Source organism: Phyllostomus hastatus, unplaced genomic scaffold, assembly GCF_019186645.2.
Source record: "Phyllostomus hastatus isolate PE091 unplaced genomic scaffold, TTU_PhHast_1.1 phas_scaffold_78, whole genome shotgun sequence".
Lineage (NCBI taxonomy): Eukaryota > Metazoa > Chordata > Mammalia > Chiroptera > Phyllostomidae > Phyllostomus > Phyllostomus hastatus.
The window spans coordinates 1,736,400-1,757,930 of NW_025334041.1; the positions used below are offsets into that span (position 1 = coordinate 1,736,400).

The 21,531-nt window shown below is 60.4% G+C and overlaps 1 protein-coding gene across 5 annotated transcripts in view; it reads right to left on the reverse strand.

Annotated features, from left to right (window-relative positions):
* COBL (cordon-bleu WH2 repeat protein) overlaps positions 1 to 21,531 on the reverse strand; it is a 114,855-nt gene that overhangs the window by 33,267 nt on the left and 60,057 nt on the right. For 3 of the 5 annotated variants that reach the window (XM_045826911.1, XM_045826909.1, XM_045826907.1), the window contains 3 exons: positions 18,533 to 18,715; positions 5,085 to 5,208; positions 1,711 to 1,881 (listed from right to left, as the gene is read on the reverse strand). In XM_045826911.1, the coding sequence (XP_045682867.1) occupies positions 1,711 to 1,881; positions 5,085 to 5,208; positions 18,533 to 18,715 (478 nt within the window). The remainder of the gene's footprint in view (positions 1 to 1,710; positions 1,882 to 5,084; positions 5,209 to 18,532; positions 18,716 to 21,531) is intronic. The other 2 variants (XM_045826912.1, XM_045826910.1) reach the window with 1 other exon arrangement.

A 21,531-nucleotide genomic window follows, 5' to 3' on the forward strand; every position in this document is an offset into this window, starting at 1 on the left:
CTTCCACGCTCCAGGCTGCAACCACGTTGGGGGCTGCGGGCCTGGTGTGGGGGTCGCTGCCAGCTGCCTAGCAGCTGTGAGTCCCCGCATTGCCAAGGAACCGAGCTCCAGTGTCAACCAGCACAGTGACACCCGCCCACACACCTGGGGAAAGCGGACCCGACTCCGGGCGGTCGGCGGGGCCTGAGTTACCCACGGCGACTCTGTCCTCCCCAGGGACTGGGGCCGTGCAGTGCCCAGCTACGGTCAGTGGGGCATGGCAGACACCCCAGCTGGGGGCTCCTGGGAGAGGTTTCCTTTTCCTACGGAGCTATTGGACGAGACGGCCTCTCTTCCCCCCCTGAAAATGCAGCCACAGCCCCTCACCCGCGGCCTGAGGAGGGCAGCCGCCAAGATGATGCAGAGAAGAGACAGAGAGAACCTCAAGCCTTGACCACGACTTCAGGCGTCAGAAGAAAGTGACGTGCCAGGAACCCACTCCTCAGGGGACAGCGGCAGCCCCAGGCGAGGCCACGGAGAGCTGGTGGCTGTGAGCTGAACCCACTGCCTCAGGCCCAGGACGCTGAGGGTGGTCTGAGCCCCGGCTGTCGCCTCGGCCTCCTGCATCTCACCCCGAGTTTCCGACGCCCCAGAAAAACCCATTCACATTCGGAAGCGCGCCCAACGTCCAGACGATCAAACGCATTTTAAGGCTGGAACGAAGTGTTTGTGAAGAAAGATGAAACGGACCAGGACTGCTCTGCTGGGGAAGGAAGGCAGCCATGACCTCCTTCACCCAGAAGCAGGCAGCGGGCAGGTCTGCGTTTCCAAAGAGGACAGAGAACGCCGCAACGGCCCAGGGCCGGAGAAGAATGGACTGTCTGGCGCTCCTGTGGGCACTGGCCCCTCCCCGCAGTGGGGCCCAGGGTGACGGACACGCTGGGAACACGCAGCCCAGGGCGCGCCTGCTTTGGGACAGGCCGCCCTGGTGGAGACACGCGCCGGCACGCGGCCAGGTGATGCCAGGCGAGGAAGACACGGACCTGGTTAAACATATGAAACATGCCCCATCTGGAGGCGGGGCTGCTACACGCAGTGCTCACGAGTGTCCAAAAGGAGGCGCAGGGGACGGCGTGAGCCCGGCCTCACCCCACGGGGACAAGACGGAAACAGGAGGAGGCTTTCATGCTGGCCAGGGCTGCGCTCACGCCTGGCCGTTCCTCCCTCTGGCGCCCCTGTGTCCCTTTCTGCGGAGGACGGGCCTGGAGCTGGCCCCTGGCCACATGGCCGGGACCTGGCTGCCCGGCCCTCCGAGCTCCTGGCGGGCACAGCCCCACCTTGCATTCACCGTTTCCCCGGGCGAGCCCGCGGCCAGGCCTGCCCGCCGCCGTGCTGGGCTGCGCTGCCGCTGCCTGCAGACATGCCGGGGTTAGCTCTGCCCCGAGGGACCCTGGCTCCCGGCCGGCTGTCTCCGCCCACCTGGTGCGACCTCGGCTGCAGTCTAACCACAGTCGGAGGGATCAGGGGGGCTAGATCACTTTTTAGGGGTCCCCGCACGGCACTCACTGGTGGCCGGGACACATTGCTGTGAGCATTTGGAAGGAGAAGCTGGAGAAGACAGACACAGACACCCCGGGGTGAGAACGGAAGGTCCGGAAACCCAGCCCCGACACCAGGGACCAGAGAGGTGAGCGGTCAACACACACAGACAGGACGACGAGAGGCACCTACGTGTGGGTCTCGGCTCGCAGGCCTCGGGAGCGGCGCCTTCCCCGGGGAGGCCGAGAGGCTCTGCCGCGTCTGTGTCGGGAGGAGGGTAGGGCGGGGGCGGGGGCAGCACTAACTGGGGGGGCCCCCGAGCAGTGCCTCGGGGCGGCTTTTGTGGCACCTGCCGTCCAACACCTGATGGGATCAATGAGGGTTACTTCAGCAGGTTAAGGCCAGAGGCTCCCGCCCTCCAACGGAAGGCACATTGCCATCATTCCCCTCGCCAATTCCACCCACACCCTGCACCAAGTCCAACCACACTCTGTACCGAGTCCAACCTCACCCTGCACCAAATCCATCCACACCCACCACCAAATCCATCCACACCCACCACCAAATCCATCCACACCCACCACCAAATCCATCCACACCCACCACCAAGTCCAACCACACCACCACCAAATCCAACCACACCCTGCACCAAGTTCAACCACACCCACCACCAAATCCATCCACACCCACCAAATCCAACCACACCCTGCACCAAGTTCAACCACACCCACCACCAAATCCATCCACACCCACCAAATCCAACCACACCACCACCAAATCCAACCACACCCTGCACCAAATCCAACCACACTCTGTACCGAGTCCAACCTCACTCTGCACCAAATCCATCCACACCCTGCACCAAATCCAACCACACCCACCACCAAATCCATCCACACCCACTACCAAATCCAACCACACCCTGCACCAAATCCAACCACACCCTGCACCAAATCCAACCACACCCTGCACCAAATCCAACCACACATGGCTTCAAATCCACACCTGACACCAGATTCAACCACACCACGTACTAAATCCCTCCTCACCCAGCCCCAAACCCACACATGCCTGGCAGCAAACTGACTTTACTCAAAGTTTAACATTTTACACACACGGCGTATGATCCTCTGGCCCATTCGGAAACTCCTGCTCAGTTGCAATTTATTTCTGGTAGGCCCAACTATTTTTAAACACTGGGCTTGAAACTGTTCTTAAACGTGCCCGAATGTTCTCTGTCAAGTTAAAAGGAACTCATTTTATTCACGTCGGTCTGTCCCAGGCCCACAGACCTGCTGTTTAGTTCCCTCTCGTTGCCTGTCAGTGCCCCTCCCACCACGGCGGACTGACCACTGACTCAGCTCAGCCCTCGAAGCCTCGCTACACGGCCAACCTGCTCCGCCGTTGGGGGCAACTGCACTCAAACTCTGTCCGGAAGAGCTGGGGAGTTTACACACCAGGGCTCCCTTCCCAGTTCTACACCAAAATGAGGCTTCCTTCTGTTAATGCAGTTTTTGAAAGTCCGTGACTCCATCGGTGATGTGAATGACTAGTGTCGTAAGTCAAGCTTCCTATCATTTCTCTCAAAGATGCTTTCTTCAAACTTTAACGTTTAGAATCTTCTAGAAACGAACAGATCTACTGCTTCATGCTCTTGATCAGGTTATGAGTGAAACTATTAAGAAAAGCATCATTCCTCCATCGAGAGATACACCCACTTACTCCTGCTCTTGGTTGCCATTCCTTAGGCAGGGGACACAGGGACCTCGCCGTGTCTCCCCACTGGAGGAGTCACTTCCTGCCCCCACGAGCCCGTGAGCTGAGAGGGTGTGGGTGGGCGCCGCCCGGCCTGGGCACGGCCCCCGGGAGGGCCGGCAGGGCCGCCGGAAGCTCACTCCTGTTTGCTGTGAAATCCGGGTCAGGCCCGAGTCTAGCCAGCTACCGTTTCTGAGTAGAAAAAGATGCTCGACCTTTGCACCTTCGAACTAAAGTGTAGACTTTGGGTGTAAGTTCTCCTCGTGGTGACAGTACTATGCTTTACGTTCGTTCTCGGGGATTTGTGGTGGGGGGAGGAGTCTGCCTCCAAACGTCCGCCAGGACCTTCTCTGCTAGCCCGTGACCTCCGAGGAAGGGGTCCCGGCCCCCTCCGCCCTCACACACAAAAGTTTTGGACCAGAGGGACAGGTCCGTGGTGAGGGAGCACCAGCCACACCTCTGCTTTGTGGCGTGTTCCCGGGGGAGGGGATTCTCCGTCCGGGGTTTTTTATGTTCAAACGCCCACCCCGCTTCGTGCCCCGCCCCAGGCCTGGCTCTCCGAGCGCGTCGGACACGAGGCCCTGGCCCTTCGGGTTCGAGTCAGGAGGTCCTGCTTGTGCGGACAGGGGCCCTGTGGCCCGAGGACCGGCCTGTATCAGCCATGTCCCTGCCTCCACTTAAAGGGGCCGCTTCTTAGAATTCTACCAGGAACGCTGAATCTGCGGGCTGCTGCCTCTTCACGGAAGGGGCGGGGGGGCGGGGCGGGGGGGGCGGGCTTGGAAGGGAGGGTGGGGTCTCATCATGGGAAAGGAAGAAACGAGGCTTATTTTAGTGAGCTACTGAGCCTGTCTGCTTTAAACCTGAGCCTGTCTCCCTTCGGAAAGAGGGTGCACAGACAGGCTCTTGCTCCTCAGGGCCATCGATTCCCGGGCCGGGAAGCGCCCAGCTATCAGCAGGGAGGGGCTGACGAGGGAGAAACGCTGACCAGCAGCGGAGGAGCTCTCCCTGCAGCCCACACACCCACAGCGACCACGTGCCCCAGGCGCCTTCGCCCTGCAGGGGGCGCTGCAGCCATTGAGTCAAAGGCAAAGCATGGGGCGACAGGTGGACGAAAGGGCCTCAGGGTGGCCACCCGCCCGCTCCCGTGAGGGGCTATGATGCACCTGCAGCCTCGGGGGTGTCTGCAGCACCCCGAGCTTGAAGAGCTGCTTCTGCGCTGCACCAGCGAGGGAAACCGCCACGAACGGCGTCAGGATAAATCAACCGTCGCCGGCAGGTGGAGACGTCCGCCCCTTCTCTCCACTTCCCGGCCACAAGGGGGCGGGATTTAGGTCTCTGCTCAGGGACATTACTATTCTTCCCTCTTTCCTCTGGATTGTTTTTTTTTTTTTTCCTTTTCTGAAATATCAGGGCCTTTGCGATATAGTGCAGATCAGTTCCAAGCGAGGGGGTCACAAATGACCCCACTGCCGTCAACCAAAGTCTGATTCCGAAGCGCCGTGCATACATGTCACCGGGTGCCTCCTCTCTGGGAGACGCAGGCCACACACCCGCAGTTACACTGTCCACGCCTGCCCTCCCTGGCTCCCCCCGCTGTCCGCTGCCCCCCCGCCCCCCCCACCTGCCTCCTGTGCGCCCGTGAGACTGTGTGAATGCCCTCGGCCGGACTGCTTGTGTCCACCCGCCCCCTCGTCAGCGTTAGTGCTTCCGTGTTAATGCCAGGCCAGTGGCAGCCGCGAGGTTAGTGGCAGGGTGCAGGCACAGCCGCCCCGGGGCGGGCACAGGCGGCAGGCGGCAGGCTGCACACTCACCCGTCGTGCTCTTCCGGTGCTCCTCCCGGCCCTCGGTGCGCGGGGGCACCAGGGGGCTGGGCGGCGGGGGTGCCGGCGCCCGCCTCTTCTTCTTCTGCAGGTCCGTCTGCGACCCCAGCGACATCTGTGGGCGCAAAGGGACATCCGTGTCAGGGCCCTGCTGCGGAGGGGTGCCCGTGGGGCCCCGAGCGTGGGGACGACACCAGCTCGGGGGACACAGTGCTCTCGGTGGGGCGGGCCCTCCTGGGTCCGGGGGCCCCAGGGGACAGGGCAGGCTTGCTGTGTCACTCTGGGGTGGCCCTAAGGCGACCAGGGAAGCTCAGAGAACCCCCCGGGACCCAGACAAAGTAGGCAACGTGGTAACTTCTCAGCATGGAGGTGAGAAAGGGGATCCTTCGCTCCCAATGAAACACGAAGAAAAACTACTTTTTCTGGAAGCTGTACAAAGAGCTGCCATGACGGTGCCCACGCAGGGGAAGAGCAAAAACCATACACATAGTTTCAAAGGTTTGGAAAATTACATACACAAGCAAAAGGGAGGGAGAAACCCCTTCATTAACACTCAGTTTAACCACTAACACTCGGCATACGTTTTTCTGGTCTTTAGTTTTTCCTTTAAAAGTCATATTCTTTCCTTCCTTCTATACTATATTATTACCTATGCAAAATAAAAAAGAGTAATTACAAGCCTGGCTGGCGTAGCTCAGTGGATTGAGCGCAGGCTGCGAACCAAAGCATCACAGGTTTGATTCCCAGCCAGGGCACATGCCTGGGTTTCAGGCCATGACCCCCAGCAACCGCACATGGATGTTTCTCTCTCTCTCTCTCTTTCTCCCTCCCTTCCCTCTCTAAAAATAAATAAATAAAATCTTTAAAAAATGTTTGTTAAAAAAATAAAAAACATTGTCATTAAAAAACAGTAATTACACATCATTGTATAAATGACACCAAAAAACCCTCTGTATTTTACGTAAAACACAGACATGAGAAAAAGCCAAGTAGTTCCCCAGAGCTCCGGGTCTAACCAGCAGCATCTGGTCCGCCGACCCCTCCACAGCCCCAGCTGCTTCGAGCTCCTTTTTCTCTTAGAATTTACTCTATTTTCGCAAATAATAAGCTTCTTTCTTGACTGTTTCCATGTTAGATATTGGCTTCCTAGTACACACAAGGGTTTAGTTCTTTGATAAACACACACACACACACACACACACACCCTTCAATCCAGTTCCCCAATCTTTTAAAAAATCACAGCGCGAGATTTCCATCCCCTGTTCAGTCCCACCTACCGGGTTTCCCAGATACCACAATTGTGCAAACCAAGTTTTCTGCCGGAGGCGTCTCTCCCAGCTGAGAGATGCGATGTGTCTGTTGCCTGCATTTCTTTCTAGGGTATTTTTTGTTTGTTTTCTCTGAACTGGACGGCTGACTTGCTTTCTCAGTTTCCTATCATTTCCTGCCCCCCGCCCCCCGCAGTCTGTTTAGCCCTCGCTTCTCGGATCCTCCGCCTTTTTAAGAGGTCACGTCTTCATTTCCGCGGAGCACCACCTCTACCAGCTTTCTGAGACAAGATGCGCATGAGCTGACGTTAAGAGACCTTGAAAATCTGAAAGGGTTTCTAGTCCACCGCCCTGAGCAGTCAGCGTAATTGCGTATGGGATCTAGGCTGTCAGTGGGTGCCTCTCAAAATGCTGGCCCGTTGCCCACCGGCTCCGAGGTGGAAACCGCGCCAGGCGCCCCCGGGCCCCCGGGGCACCTGCTCTCCTCCGCAGGCTGGCGTGCTGTCTCTCCCGGAGCCCTGGATCTCACCACGCGAGTCCTCGGTGGAGTCCTCCCCGCGGTCCGCACACCTGCAATCCCGCCGGACACCTGCGCGCCCCTGCATTCTGCAGAACGTTCTGGTGTTGGGCCTTCCGGGTCTCCCTTCCCTCTCTGCTCTCCCTCTCGGCGCTCTGATTAGCTGAACCGCTGAAGGTTCTAAATCAGTTTTCTAACTTTCCTGGGATACTCTTGCCTAACTTAAAAACACTCTTTTTTCTTTCTTGGAAATTTCCTTGACTTCATTTACCAGCTTTCGTGAATTTACAAAATCCTGTGACTGCGCTTCGATTGTGCAAGAGCCCTTTTTCTGTTCTGTAGCTTTAGATATCCATAGCACTGGCTCTCCTGGACACAACACCTTCCCTGTCTCTCCGAGGCTGTCATGCACATCTTTTGAAATGTTTTTTTTTTTTATTTCATTTCCTCCTATTTTATGCCTTGTCTCCAAGTCCCTTTCCCCCCTCTTTGTCTTGGCCTCTGTCGGTCATCCTGTGACCTTTCCCCCCGGCTGACCGCTCATCAAGGTGTCTCTGTGGACGGGTCGGCAGGCACGGCTGGAGACTGCGGGTGCCCGGACAGAAGCCCGGCTACTTCTCGGGGGACCCCCAAGTAGCCAAGGATGGTCTCCACACGAGGGGGCCTCCCAGCCTTCTGCCTGAGGTGGCAGCTGGCTTTCAGAGCAGGGTTGCGGGGGGGCTGGGTCCCGGTCAGCGCGTGGAGTGCGACTCCCCCTGTTTTGGTGCACTCGGCGCGCCTGGGCCCTGGCGTCGGAGTTTCTAGGTTGGTTCACGCCCACAGTTGCAGGGCCGACCCCTGGCTGCGCGTGGTGGGCTGCGTCTGCAGGTCTCCCTGCCACACACCCACGTCTCGGTCCTGTGTCAGCGGCTCCTCACGCTGGGGGGCTGGGGGGCCTCTGCCTCCCCTCCTGCGCCGTCCAGAGACCGGTCTCTCCCGGTGGGCCCTCCGCCCCGGCAGTCAGCTCTCGGCCTCCATCCATTCTTGTTCCAAAGACTCCGCTGAGCAGGGTTGTGACTCCTCCTCCCTCCTCGGTGTGGTGCACGGACCCTTGTTCTTTCATCTCCGGGGGCGTCAGGAGGAGGGGGGCAGCCCAGCCCACGTGATCGTGATGGGCCACATCTCCTCAGCTGCCTGGTCCACCCTGCGCCCCACGAGCCCTCATTCCATCTGCCCCCCGGACTGTGGTGGGACACCGAGGTGCTTTGGCTTTGGCCAAACGCTCAGAACACCCTAGTGACTGTGGCTGTCCCATCTGTCTGTTCCCCTTTGCTTTCTCTTTTCTCCTCTCTCCTCTTTTCTTTTCTTTTTCTTTTCTTTTCTTTTTTCTTTTCTTCCCCTCTCTCTCTCTCTCTCTCTCTCTCTCTTTCTCTCTCTCTTCCTTTCTCTCTTTCTTTTTGGGGGTTTCAATACATCCTTTTACTGCAACCTCAGAGGTGAAGAACAGTAACCCGGAGACACCTCCAAGTCTAACGCTGCTTCCCCAATTTACGGATCCCTGCTGTGTGGCTGCTGCGCAGGAGTGTGGGAGGAGGCCCCGGGGGCTCCGGCAGGCGAGTGCGCACCAGGCGGCCTGTTTTCCCGCTCGTCCGCCTGCACTCCCTGGGCCCACGGTCTCCCTCCCGCCTGGGCTCTCGGGCGCGACGCCGGCTCCCCCGCCCACACTGCCGTGAGCCTCTCTGCGTTCCAGCCAGCTGGTGACACGCTGAAGGGCACCGCCCCCCGAGAGCCCTAGTCTCTTCTCCCCTTTCGGTGGTTGCCTTTTTCATTCTGCTGAGCACGTCCCGTGGGCGACAGCAGTAAAAGCTTCCCAGAAACTGAAGCAGTGTGAGTTTGGTTGAAGAATAGGTCAACTGTTTCTAAAGAGGAAAGTCACTTCATCACAGGGAACCCAGATCAGACCGGGCTGAGCTGGGCAAGGACGCACAGGCCGGGGCGGAGCTGGGGGAGAACTCGGCAGCTGTTTCGGGCCCCAGGGGCTGAGCGACGCCTTGCATGGAACCGGGGCCCTCCCCACTGTGCACTGCCGGTAGTGGCTGCCATTCTAGAACCCGCTTGTCGGAGTGCCGATTATGAAGGTGCTTGGAAAGGACCATGAAAATACTTAGATGCAAAGAAGCAAACTAATAGCCCTGGCTGCTGTGGCTCAGTGGATTGAGCATGGGCCTGCAAACCAAAGGGTCGCTGGTTCGATTCCCAGTCAGGGCACAGGCCTGAGTTGTGGGCCAGGTCCCCAGTAGGGGGCGCATGAGAGGCAACCACACATTGATGTTTCTCTCCCTCTTTCTCCTCCTCTTCTCTCTCAAAAAGTAAACAAAATATTAAAAAATAAAAAGAAAACAGAAAAGAAGCAAAATAAAAAGGTGAAAATGAAATCACACTCACGCCAGTTTCCCTTCACAACGAGAAGCGCACCGTTGACGAGGCGGACAGACAAAACAACCTGCAGGGAAGCGCGGGCGCCTGAGGCTGCGAACGGCGTGTTTGCTCAGCGGCTGTTTGAACAGCTCGACTGGGATGCGAGGCCCAGCCTCTCGTGCCCGCGGTGCCCCGGGAAAGCCGACGAGGAGGAACGCGGCAAGCCTGACTTTCATTCTGATCTTATCAGGGGCCCTGCGCGAAATGTCACACACGCTACGGAAGCTAAAAATACACAGCGCTCTAATCTTTAAACACACACCAGCCTCTCCAGCTGCAGGCAGGCGTCCAGGGGGGAAGAGTCCACAACAAAAGGTGGATGGGAAACGAGGAAAAGGGCTGCCGTTTCCTTTTTTCCTTTCTCCGGGGACGCGGAGGCCCGGCCACCCAGTTGTCTGCACCCGAGGGCCGCTCTCACGGCTCCCTCCGCTCCGCAGGGGGGCCCGCGGTTCCCAGGGCTGTTTGCTCTGGCGAAGGAAGTGCACTTCCCGAACACAATGCAGCCTCCTCCGCCCCAGGCCCGGGCCCAGGCCCGGGGAGCGGGGGAGCGGGGGAGCGGGGGAGCCGGGATGTCCCCAGCCCAGCGGCGGAACTCCTTGGCGCCTCCGCTTCCTCCAGCCGTTTGAAAAGGGTTGTTCTGCGCCGCAATAAATTTCACATTGGCTTTCCCCTGTCCTCGGACAGAGGCGGAACCTGTCCCCGGCTGTGGGTGGCGAAAGGGATTCGTGTGACTCCACGGTGCGGCTTTTCCCTCCTTTTGTTTCTTTACTAAGCAAGCGGGCAGCTCTCCTTTCTCTCTGGGACATTGGAAGGGGAAAGGACACCTTTATTTTTTAAAAAACGCAGACGCAAAAGCAGTCTGGCCAGGTCCAAAACACCCGCATCCAGGTCTTCCCTTGCTTTACCCTTCACTTCTCGAAGCCCAGAGACTTCGGAAGCCCTAGAACGTCCTGATCGGGCAGATCAGCAGGGTTTTGGAAGCTGGGATGGCGCCAGAAAACACAGGCCGCACCCCGAAAAGTCAGCAGAGGCCCAATCGGAGCTGTACCAGTACATGTTCCTACGTACGGGGTGTGTGGCCACACCTGCAGTGTAGGCTGGGTGCTTCATTTCCTTTTTTTAATCCTCACCCTAGGTTATGTTTATTGATTTTAGAAAGAGAGGAAAGGGTGGGGGGAGGGGGGAGAGAGAGAGAGAAGGAGGGAGAGAGAGGGGGGAGAGAGAGAGAGAGAGAGAGAGAGGAGAGAGGGACAGAGGGAGGGAGAGAGAGAGAGAGGTGGGAGAGAGAGAGAGAGGGAGAGAGAGACGGAGAGAGAGAGAGAGAGAGGAGAGAGGGAGAGAGGGAGGGAGGGGGGGAGAGAGAGAGAGAGAGAGAGAGAGAGAGAGAGAGAGAGAGAGAGAGAGGGAGATGGATCTATTGCCCCCCACGCACGCCTCCCCCAGCTGTCACACCTGCTGGTGTTCGGGACGACACCCCAGCCCACTGCGCCACCCGGCCGGGGCCCTTCCTTCCTTTCCCACGGTGGAGGGCGGGTTTCAGACCCGCCAAGTTTTCGCCTTTGGGACGGGCTCCGTGTGTTCAGCAGCCGCACGGCACAGCAGGTAACTGTTCGCCCCCGGCCCCCGGCTCACGCCCCTTCCTTGACCAAGGTAAGGCACGGCAGCACCCTGGTTCCGCGCTGGTTCCGCCTGATGTCCCCCCTGCAGAACTCCTTCCCTGACGGGCCCTGGGGGTGTAGGGGGTGGCCGAGGGGGCTGCCATCGACGCGAGGCATCAAGAACGGCTCTCCCGCGTGTTGCAGAGCCTGCATCTGCCCTCCCTCCAGGGTGTCCACGCTTTTTTACCCTCCGAGTCTCGGCTCTCTCCGACAGCCAGCCTGCGGCGTCCCTGCTGGTGACACGCAAACGCGGGAGTCTCCCACTCCAAACGCTCGCTGCCTGCGAGAAGGGCTCCCTGGCGGCCCGGGGCGGCGGAGGGGCGCGCACGCACCCACCGAGCTCCCACCGCGCCGGCTGGGGCGCCAGCACGGGCCACGGCGCGGAGGAGATCCCGCCCACGCCTCACCCTGCACGTCGCCACCTGCTGGCCACGCGGTCCCCTGTGATGCCAGTCAGCCCCCAGCCCCCCAGCCCCCCAGCCCCTGCAGGCCAGGCGTCCAGCTGCCGCGGCTGCCCTTCCCGGGTCCGCCTCGGTGTGGGCCTCAGCGCGATGAGGGGAAGAACAGCGCCTACTGCGTGAGGACACGGGAAGGCGAACTCGTGCGGGATGACGTCTAGGTCTCCTCAGTTCCCAGAATGCTCTCTTCTGGGCACCGTCAGTTTTCGTCTCTTAAAGCAGGCGTCGGCCACGGCCACGCAGGTGCAGCCTCATCGGCACGGCGCACAGTGGGGCCGGCGTCACCTTGGCGGGGCGACGGCCACGCGTCTACTGCAGGGGGCAAGGGCTATCCTCACCCCTGCATGGCCTCGGCCGACGGCCGGCACCCCGAGATACCTGTGCCCTTTCCTTGGGGGCTGTCACTGGCCAGACAGCCCCCTTTTGCCCTGGGAATCGAGGGGCCCAGGGTCAGTCTTGGATGGGGTCGTAGGGAGGGGACTGGATGGCACCTGGGGCGGGGGCTGCTCTCATGTGGGACTGAGAGCATGTGGGGCACAGGAGTGACTGCTTTTGGGGCCCCCGGAGTCCCTGGCTTGGCCTCTATACCCCCTGCCCCCACCCCGAACGACCGCCCACTGACGGGCGGCCCAGCTTGTCACATGGCTCTGCATGCTGACAACCCCCACCCGCCCGCCCAGGCCGCCGAGGAGCAGCACACCCTCCCCCCCTCCCCCAGAGCCAGACCCCTCCCCCCAGAGAGACCAGGGCTTGTTCCAGGAGACCGGGGACGGCCAGGCCCCGGAGCCGGAGCCGCAGTGACACTGCCCCGCTGCTCTGCTGCCGAGCCCACACCTCCCTGCGCACCAGGGGCTGGGGCGGGGTGGGGAGCCAGTCACTGTCGGGCGGTGCCGGAGGTCGGCGGTCGCTGTCCGCAGCGGCCCCTGCCCCCGCTCCGAAAGGAGCTCACGACGTGGGTCGTCACTATGACGACGTGAGACTGAACCAGCACCAGGGCCCTGCAGGCGGCCTGGGCCGCGGGCACTGCAGCAGGTCTTCACCCCGACGACGGGGACAGACGGGCCCCTGGGGAGGGCGCCGCAGGGCCCTTGGAGAGAGAGAGGCCGCCGTCTGTGACCCCGAGTGCAGGGGCCGCCGTCTGTGACCCCGAGTGCAGGGGCCGCTGGGAGGGCCCCCCCCAGCCAGGGACCCGAGTGGGCGGGCCCACAGCAGGGCACTTGGCATTGGGCTGGGGGGGGAGGGTGCTGGGGGGAGTGCAGGGCTTTTTTTGACAGGAAGTGACTTGCTGGGGACAGAAAGGGGGGGGTGGGGGCACACTGCGGGCAGAGGGGCTCGGAATGTCTCTTGTTCCAGGACTTTTGAGTTTTCCACAGAAAGAGGCATTCCCCGTCAGCCCAGAAACAGACACACGGAAGAATCCAGAAGGTCTGTCAGGGCTCGGCCCTGGGAGGGAGGCGCCCTTCCTGTCCAGACGAGGAGGGAGGACCCGCTGGGGTACGGGGGGGGCGGGTGAGGGGGCGCGGGGGGTGCAGGAGCACAGGGGGCGTGAGGGTGACCAGCACCCGCTCAGCTCCTCTGCAGGAGGGGTGGGTGGGCCCTGGCGGTTCTGACCTGCAGCTGAACCGAAATGCCACCTGCCCTGCTCTTGACCTTCCCGGGAGGAGCTGGCCCGAGAAGTGGAAGGAAGGGCGGCCCCTCGTATCCACGACAGAGACGCGTGTCGCTCGTCCCAGTGGCAGAGGGAGCAGGAAGCCTGCAGCTGCACCTGGGGTCCTGGCGGCCGGTGCGAAGGAAGCGCCGTCCGTGGGGGCCACGGGGCCCCGCCCGGACGCCGAGGGCCTCTCCCTCACCAGGGTCTGTGTGCGTCTCCGACAGAGTCAGGGAGGGGGGACGTGCACCCTCCCCACGCCCGCTGGGCCTCGGCTGTCCTCCTCCTCCTGCCGGTGAAGGCGGGACCCTCACGGCCTCCCTGGTGGAGGGCGGCGGCGGGCGGGCGGGGCCCCGTGGGGCTGGGGGACGGGGAGCCGGCGGGGCTGCCAGCGGCTGCGTGGCCCCTGGCGTGCCCCTCCCCTCGGTGCCAGACTCAGTTTCCCCAGCTCAGCCGGGGAAGGGACGGCGTCCTCAGCAAACCTGCCTGGAAGGTTGTGGGGCTGTTTCAGACCATTTGTTTTTACAAGCGGTGAGGAGGCGTGATGCCCGTGTGCGTGGGGCCTCGAGGAGGAAGCGTGCACAAGAGGCGCCGGGACACCACAGGGACGGGGGTGGTGGGTGGACAGGACGTCCAGCGTGCGAGTGGCAGACGCCCGGGTCACGGAACAGCACAGCCCAGGAAGGGAGGGGAGGGGGGACAGGAGGGGCTTCGCTGGTGCTCCCGCTCCCATCCTCCCCCTCCCCCCCGTGGGAGGCCCCCGGCACCTGCAGTGCAGATGAGACAGAGGCTCAGGGACACGCCCAGCCTTCGGGCACACCTGCTGCTCCTTCCCTCGCCCGGCCCTCAGGACCCAGCGCTGCTCATGGTGTCTGCGCCTCACAGCCCACCCTGCTCTTCCTCACCAAGGACAGCAGAAGCAGTGGCATCACTGTGCCCCGTTCGGAGGGCGGCCACGCCCCAGGGTCCCTGTCCCACCCGGCAGCCGCTCAGGTCTGCACAGAGACACTGCTACGGCCACTCCCAGCCCCAGCACCCAGGGGTGCCTGCGCATCCGGGGCTCGCTGGCAGCTCTTGCCCCCTGGAGATGAGCGAACGCCGCAGGTGCTGTCCGGACTTGCCCCCTTTCTAGGTTGACTCCCCGAGCAAAGCAATCCATGACATGCCATCTGCACACAAGTTCGGAAGTCCCTGCTTCCCACCGAGGGAGGCTCCACGGACCGCCCTGGGGTCAGGGGGCCGACACTTGGTGGACCAGGGGGCTCGGACCCAAACCCAGGGGCCGCAAGCACTGCAGCCGGTGCTCGGGGCCGAGGACAGGAGCGGGTCGTCTCGGTGCGGGGACAGGGCGTCGTCCTCCAAGGTGGAAGACGAGGGTGCCTGGTCCCTCCCGTGACCCACCCCGGGGTCCCCGCGAGGAGGGGCAGCCACGTGCTCCTCGCCACGGGACTCCAGGCCTCAGCTAATCGTACATCGTTACCATCGCACAGCCCGGATGCCCGCATTTTAGATAGCTTCCCGCCGAGGAAGCTCTGCAGGTCTGCGAAAGACACTGGCGCTGAGCAGACCCTCTCTCGCCCGTGACCGGCCCGGATTCAGAACGGGGAGGCGGCAGGCTGCGGAGCGGGGGTTCTCAGAGTGGGGTTCCCCTGGGAGAAACACAGCTTCTCAGGCTCCATCCCCGACCTACTTGCCCCAGAACTCTCGTCGCGGAGCCCAGGAGACAGGAGGGTGATTCTGACCCCCCTGGGGTTTGAAGGACACCCACTCGGCACAGGGGGTCATGACACGTGTGTGCTGTGTCACGCCCGGCTGAATGTCCCACATGGTTGAAACTGCACCCCAGGCCCTGGGAAGAGAGGGGGGGCGGCTGGCATGGAGGCTGGTGCCGCCTCCTGAGAGACCGCCGGTCCTGCCGCCTGTTTGGTCTGGTCCTTGGCCGACGGGCTTGCCCGTCCCCCGCCCGCACCCCACCGAGGGCAGCACTCACGTCTCTCACCGGAGCAGGTCTTTGGAAAGCGCTTTGAGAAATAACACAAACGCACCCCTGGCCGGGTGGCTCTGCTGGTTGGAGCCTCGGCCTCTTCACCAAAAGGCTGCGGGTTTGATCCCCGGGTGGGACGCGGGCGGGAGGCCGCCCACCCGTGTTTCTCTCTCACAGTGATGTTCTTCTCTGTTTCTTTCCCTTCCTCTCTCTCTAAAAGCAGTAACTGTATCTTTGGGTGAGGATGAAAAAAATAACAAACACTAATGACCAAATATGAGTATATAATCAGGTAACCGATGCTGATACAAAGATGACCTTTCTTAAAAAGTTTGAGATGAACTGGAAGATGGCTGAAATGATTCCTCCTAGATGACCTGAATAAGCAAATGCTGGATTTTTAATACTAGGTGATAAGAAGAAAGACTTTAGTACAGGCATGCTCATTTTCTTATAAAGCCGCCATGCCCTTCAAAACCACCCTTCTCTTCTCGCTCAGGGTACTGGTGTTGGTAGCCATGGCACAGAAATAAGGCTCCCCAAACAGACGCCTTATCTTCACAGGGAAGGAAGTTCAAGAAGAAGGAACTGACGTTCTTCCCCGACAGTGACGACAACACATTTTGGGTTCCTTTCCCGGAAATTAGTAAACAGCAACATAGCTTTCATTTAAAAAAGAAAAAAAACACATGTTCATAGCACATGCTTAAAGCGAACCCATATGCCACGCATACGCCTGAAGGAGGAGACGGTCCCGTGGGCCAGCCTCCCCGGGCGATCCGTGCCCAGCAAGGCCGACTGCAGTGAAGACGCCGCCGCCCGTGCCTGAGGGGAACGCCGCTCCCTCCGCGGGGCGGCGCGCTGCTTGTCTTCCATTCGGAACCCTCGGTCTCCTACTTCCTGAGCTCTTTCCCCCTCGGGCACGCTTTGTGCACCCTGACCAAGCACATCGAAATCCGGGAAAGACGGCGCCTTCTCCGGATGCAAGAGGTGTTTCCCCGGCCAGCGAGGGGGTTTCCCCGCGTCCGTCCCCTGTAAACGCGCCTCAAGTGCGTGCCCGACACCTCCCCAGGAAGCGGGGCGCAGGGCCCCGGAACCGTCTCAGCTTCCAGAGCACGCGGCGGCCTTATCTCTGCGCTGCAGGTCGGCCCGAAGCCTTGGAGGCCCGCGGGCCTGCTGCCGGGCACACGCCGCTCCGCGTGCCCGGAGAACCCGGCCTCTAACCAGCCAGGAGCCTGGCCCCGCCCTGGCCATGCCCACCCGACGGAGGGAGAGCTGGAACATAAAAAATGTGTCTGTCTTTTACCCTGTCACGTTCCCAGCCACGAAAGAAGGAGTCACTGTCCAAGAGTGCCCCCGCACCCCAGAAAAGTGAGGGTTTGATATTCCGAGTCAGGTTACCTTCAGGCCCCGGCAGGCAGGTGAAGGGAAGAACGGAGACACAGGTGCCTCTGGCCCACAGGTACTGACAGCCCCCGGCGCTGGAGGCCGCCCTGGAAAAGGCGGCTCCCCAGGCAACTGTGACATCACACAGAGCAACGCAAGGCACACGCGTTTCCGCCTGGCTGTGACTCGGCCGCTGGGGCATCCAAAGTATAGGGCGTGCCCCCCCACCCCCGCCCCGTCTCTCCAAGTCCAGGTGTCTCACCTTGTCCTGCCTGTGCCATTTCCCCAGGAAGCAATCACGACGATGCCCAGAATGTCAATGCTAAAAATAACATGACGTTGACCAACAAGCACAGGACTGGAAGGACGGTTGGCACAAAGCTAGTTTCCTGCCTCCCGTAACCAACGCAGGGCGGCATCTCACCGTCAACTCCAGGTAAAGCCTAAACATGCATCCTCAACACTCTCCTCGCCAAAGCCACAGCCTGGCACGACTGCGGCGCGCCCGGCGGAGGTCCAGGAATTCGCCGGTTCATTGACAGAGCGGCATTTTGTCTGCCGTGCCTCCTCGGGCAAGGGAAGCAAAAGAAGGATAAACAAAGGTGGAGGCATCAAACTGAAAAGGTTTTGCACAGCAGAGGAAACCACCCACAAAGTGAAGAGACAAGCTCCTAAGTGGGAGAACATATTCGCCAGTGATACCTCTGATAAGGGATTTATTATATCCGAAATTTATAAAGAATTCAGGCCACTCAGCGCCAAAGAAACAACAGCCCAATTAAAAAACGGGCAAAGGGCCTGAATAGACACCTCTCCAAAGAGGACAGAGAGAGGGCCGACAGGCACATGAGAAGATGTGCAAGGCCACTGACCATCAGAGAGGTGCGAGTTAAGACCACACTGAGCTATCACCCCCCACCTGTCGGAACGGCCACCATCAGTAAGCCCACAGACAACAAGTGCTGGCGAGGATGTGGAGAAGGGGAACCCTCGTGCACCGGTGGTAGGAGTGCAGACTGGCACAGCCGCTGTGGACAGCAGGATGGAGTCACTCCAAAAGATTAAAAATGGAACTGCTTTATGACCCAGGGATTCCACTCCTGGGAGTACATCCAAAGAGATCTGAAATGTTGATTTCAAAGAATCTATGCACCCCTATAGTCATTGCAGCGTTATTTACAATCGCCAAGATTTGGAAGCAGCCCGAGTGTCCATCCATAGATGGGTGGATAAAAAGAATTGTATGACGCATATATAATGGAATATTAATTGGCCATGAAAAAGAATAAAATTTTACCCTTTCTGATAGCATGGATGGACCCAGAGGGTGTTATAATACAGCGAACTAAGTTGACCAGAGAAGAACAAACCCCATATGACCTCACTTATACATGGAATCTAAAGAACAAATAAATGAACGAACAGAACGGAAACAGACTCACAGACACGGAGAACAGACTGACAGCTGCGGGTGGGGGGGGAGGGGGTGGGCGCTGGAGGGAAGAGGTGCGGGGGCTGAGAAGCCACACTGTAGTTACAAGATGGTCACAGGGATGTCCAGGACAGCACAGGGGACACAGTCAGTGATGTCATCATAACCACGTGGGAGGCCAGGTGGCCGCTGGGAATATCGAAGGGAACGCTATCTAAAGTATTCGATTGTCTAACCACTACGCCGTACGCCTGAAACCAATACATAATAAAAAAACGCATCATGAGGGCCCTGGCTGGCGTAGCTCAGTGGATTGAGCGCAGGTTGCAAACCAAAGTGTCGCAGGTTCGATTCCCAGTCAGGGCACATGCCTGGGTTGCAGGCCATGACCCCCAGCAACCGCACATTGATGTTTCTCTCTCTCTCTTTCTCCCTCCCTTCCCTCTCTAAAAAATAAATAAATAAAATCTTAAAAAATAAATACAAATAAAAATAGCACAATATTTAAAAAAAAGACGCACCATGAAAACATCAGACACCCCTTGAAGTTACAGGACAGTGAAAAACATCTTGATGCGCGCGTTGAAAAAAACAAAGCAAGCACTTGTCCCCAGAGCTGCCCTCCCCTTACCTTCTCCGAGGCCTTGTCGTGCACTGGAGGTGCCGCCCCGGGCAGGGCCGGAGGGGGCGGGGCGCGGCGCTTCTTCAGGTCCGACCGGACGGACACGCCGGAGATGTTGCTCAGCGAGAGGGACGGGCCCAGCGTGCCGGAGCGGGAGTTCACGGACGGGGAGCTGGGCGTGGTCAGACAGCCCTGCAGGGGGAGAGACAGACACAGGTGGTCACTGGGCACGCCCTCTCTCCGCGAAGCTCCGCCCAGTCGGTGCACGGGCGGGCGGGTGGGCGTGGCCAGCCTGGGCAGGGCTCGCATTCTCGCTTCTGCAGGAAAACTGTCCGGGAAGATGTGACACGACAGACGCCTGCTGTGAGGCTGGGAAGCAGCCCAGGGCCCCTCGGCAGGCGAGGGGATGCCAGAGCTGCGACACCTTTGCACAACGGAACACGACTTGGCCGTAAAAAAGAGTGGAATCTCAGCACTCGCCGCAACCGGGGTGGCCCTCGGGGGCACGGTGCCCGGCGGCATGAGTCAGCCCGAGAAAGACCAGCACCGCACGTGTTCTTGGTCATGAACAGCACAGCGGACTTTTACCTCTGAGACTCTCCCATGAGGACCTGCCTGGCGAGAGGAAGGGCCCGTGCAGAAGGGGCGCTGGAAGAACCGGCACCCCAGTTTCAGATGGAAAACGGGACCGAGCCCCACCCGACCCCGTGCACCCCCTCTCCGCCGCGCCCCGCCATCCTGTCCTGTCCAGCAGGGCCCCGCAGGTGGCTGGGCACGCCAGGTCGTGCTCCCTTGGGAAACGCCGGGCAGCCGGGGGTCCGGCACCTCGTTCACCAACTGCAGGCTCCCGAAGGAAGCAGGTGCGGATCTGCAGGACGTGGGTGGACACCTGGGAAATTCACCCATGCCCACCTGGGCTCCCACAGAAACGAGGAAAGAAAAAGCACACATGTTTGTCCCAGCCGTGAGTTCTGCAGCCAGCAGGCCCGTGACCGGGTGGACCGGTCACTGCACGGTGGCCTCGGTCGGACGCTCTGCCTTCCGCCCACCTCCGGGGCAGCCGTGAGGACCCAAGGAGGCAGACCTCGGGGCTGCCGAACAGACCAGGGGCCAGAGGGGGGGCCGCCAGGGTCTGGAGGGGTGCCGCGGTTTCCCTGGGTGGGGGCTGGCTCACACCCCGCCGCCCCCCACACGGGGAGGCGGACGGAAGATGCCAAGGTTCGTCCAGGCGTGTGAAACCCGGGGAGGGGCGCACACCACGCTCTCCAGCATGGCTGTCTCGGAAGTCCCCCGGGCCCTCCGCAGGGCCCCGTGAGCACCCCGATCTCGACACTGCGCTCCCCAGCCCCGACGCTGACTGCTTCTCTTCCCCGCACCCTGTCTGGACCCGGGATGTCCAGGTCCCCTTGCCCGCAGCTCGGCCGCCTGACGCCCGCTCTGCCCCTCGAGTGCCCTGCGCGGTCTCTGAAGGTCTGTGCACAACGGCCCTTGAAAGCACTTCCCAGGCTGTGCCCGGAGGTCAGGCTGGATTCCGCAGCACCCCTGCCTTTGTGGCATGCTGACGTCCCGGCCTTTCCCCTCCTTGAGGGGGGGGCACTGCCCTCGGTTCTCCTGGGCAGCCCCACCCCCCCGCCAGGCGCACACGGGCAGGACCTCATGCGGGGACGGCTTGTGTTGGGGGCCGAGGTGAGCGTTGCTCTTCCACGGGAGCACACAGCCACCCGTGTGCTCTCACACACACCACCCAGCCACACAGGCATGCACCGTGCCATGTGGCCTGGGGAGGGAGCCCTGTCCATGATGGGTGGGGGGAGAGAGCAAGACTCCCGCGGAACATGCTTCTGGAGACAAATGGGACGTGCTGTGCTTGCAACCCTTCTGTTCAAGACAAACCGACCCCCAAGAAGCAAGGGTGGGGCGTGATGGTGCCCCCATCTCTCAAACTGTCCACGCTGGCAAGGAGGACGTTGTGAGCACCAGCCACGTGAGCCAGTCTACCAGGTCTGCGCGGCCTCCGGACGTGGCCGGGGAGGGACTCGGACCGGAGGCTGCTAAGGGTCCCGGGGACCATCTGGGCCGCCCTCGGGCTGGTCGACAGCACCATGGAGAGTGCACTCAGCACAGGCTCTCCAAAGTGAGGTCGGACACTGCTAGGGCGGCACGGTTTCAGAGTTTCCTTTTCATTTGTAACACGTCTGTTTTAGACTTTCGTTGGCATGCAATCTCTGAAATAATCATTTTCAATAATTACTGTGTTCCACGGACGTGATCGGCATAGGAGACTTTTCAACGGTTATTGCCCCCAAGGGTGGGAAATTTAAATCTATCACCATTACAAATGGAAATGAATGTAAATATAAAACACGGAAACTGAAATGTTTTCCCATGTGCTTCCCCAAAAGTTATTTTTCTCCATCAAACTGACTGCACATCGCGTGCACGCTCTGACTGCCGTGGATGGGCACATTTTAACTTGGTTTTCTCAGTAGGGAGGGAACCAGGGCCCGGGGGAGGGGGGCTGGGGGGCTCCTGGGACTAAACCTCCGGCCATCCGGGACCCTGTGTGAGTCCTGCCTCTCCTTGCACCACGCTGCCCGCTGCTGAAAGAGTTCAGCGCTTTTCTTAATGGCTTGTCAAAGAATCAAGGGAGCGACCCCCCGAAAACACAAGCTGAAGGGCCACCGGCCCAGCACACAGTAGTGGGGACGTGCCGCGGCTCCCTCGTCAGCGGGACGAGCGCCACCTCCCCGGGCGCAGAAAGGGGCTGGCCCCTGCACCTGCCCACCGGTGGCCTGTGTCCACACGTTAGCTGTGCCCACGCTGCGGTGACGGCCACCTCTAAGTCACACCTCGTGTGGTCTCAGGACAAAGTACACTCCTCTCCCAAGTCCTGCGTCCTCCTGCACACGTGAGGAGGAGTTTCATCTACCTGCACATTGTAAGGATGTGAGAAGCATTACGGGAAGGGCTGAAATAAAATGTAATACAAATAATAGGACCTATGACAG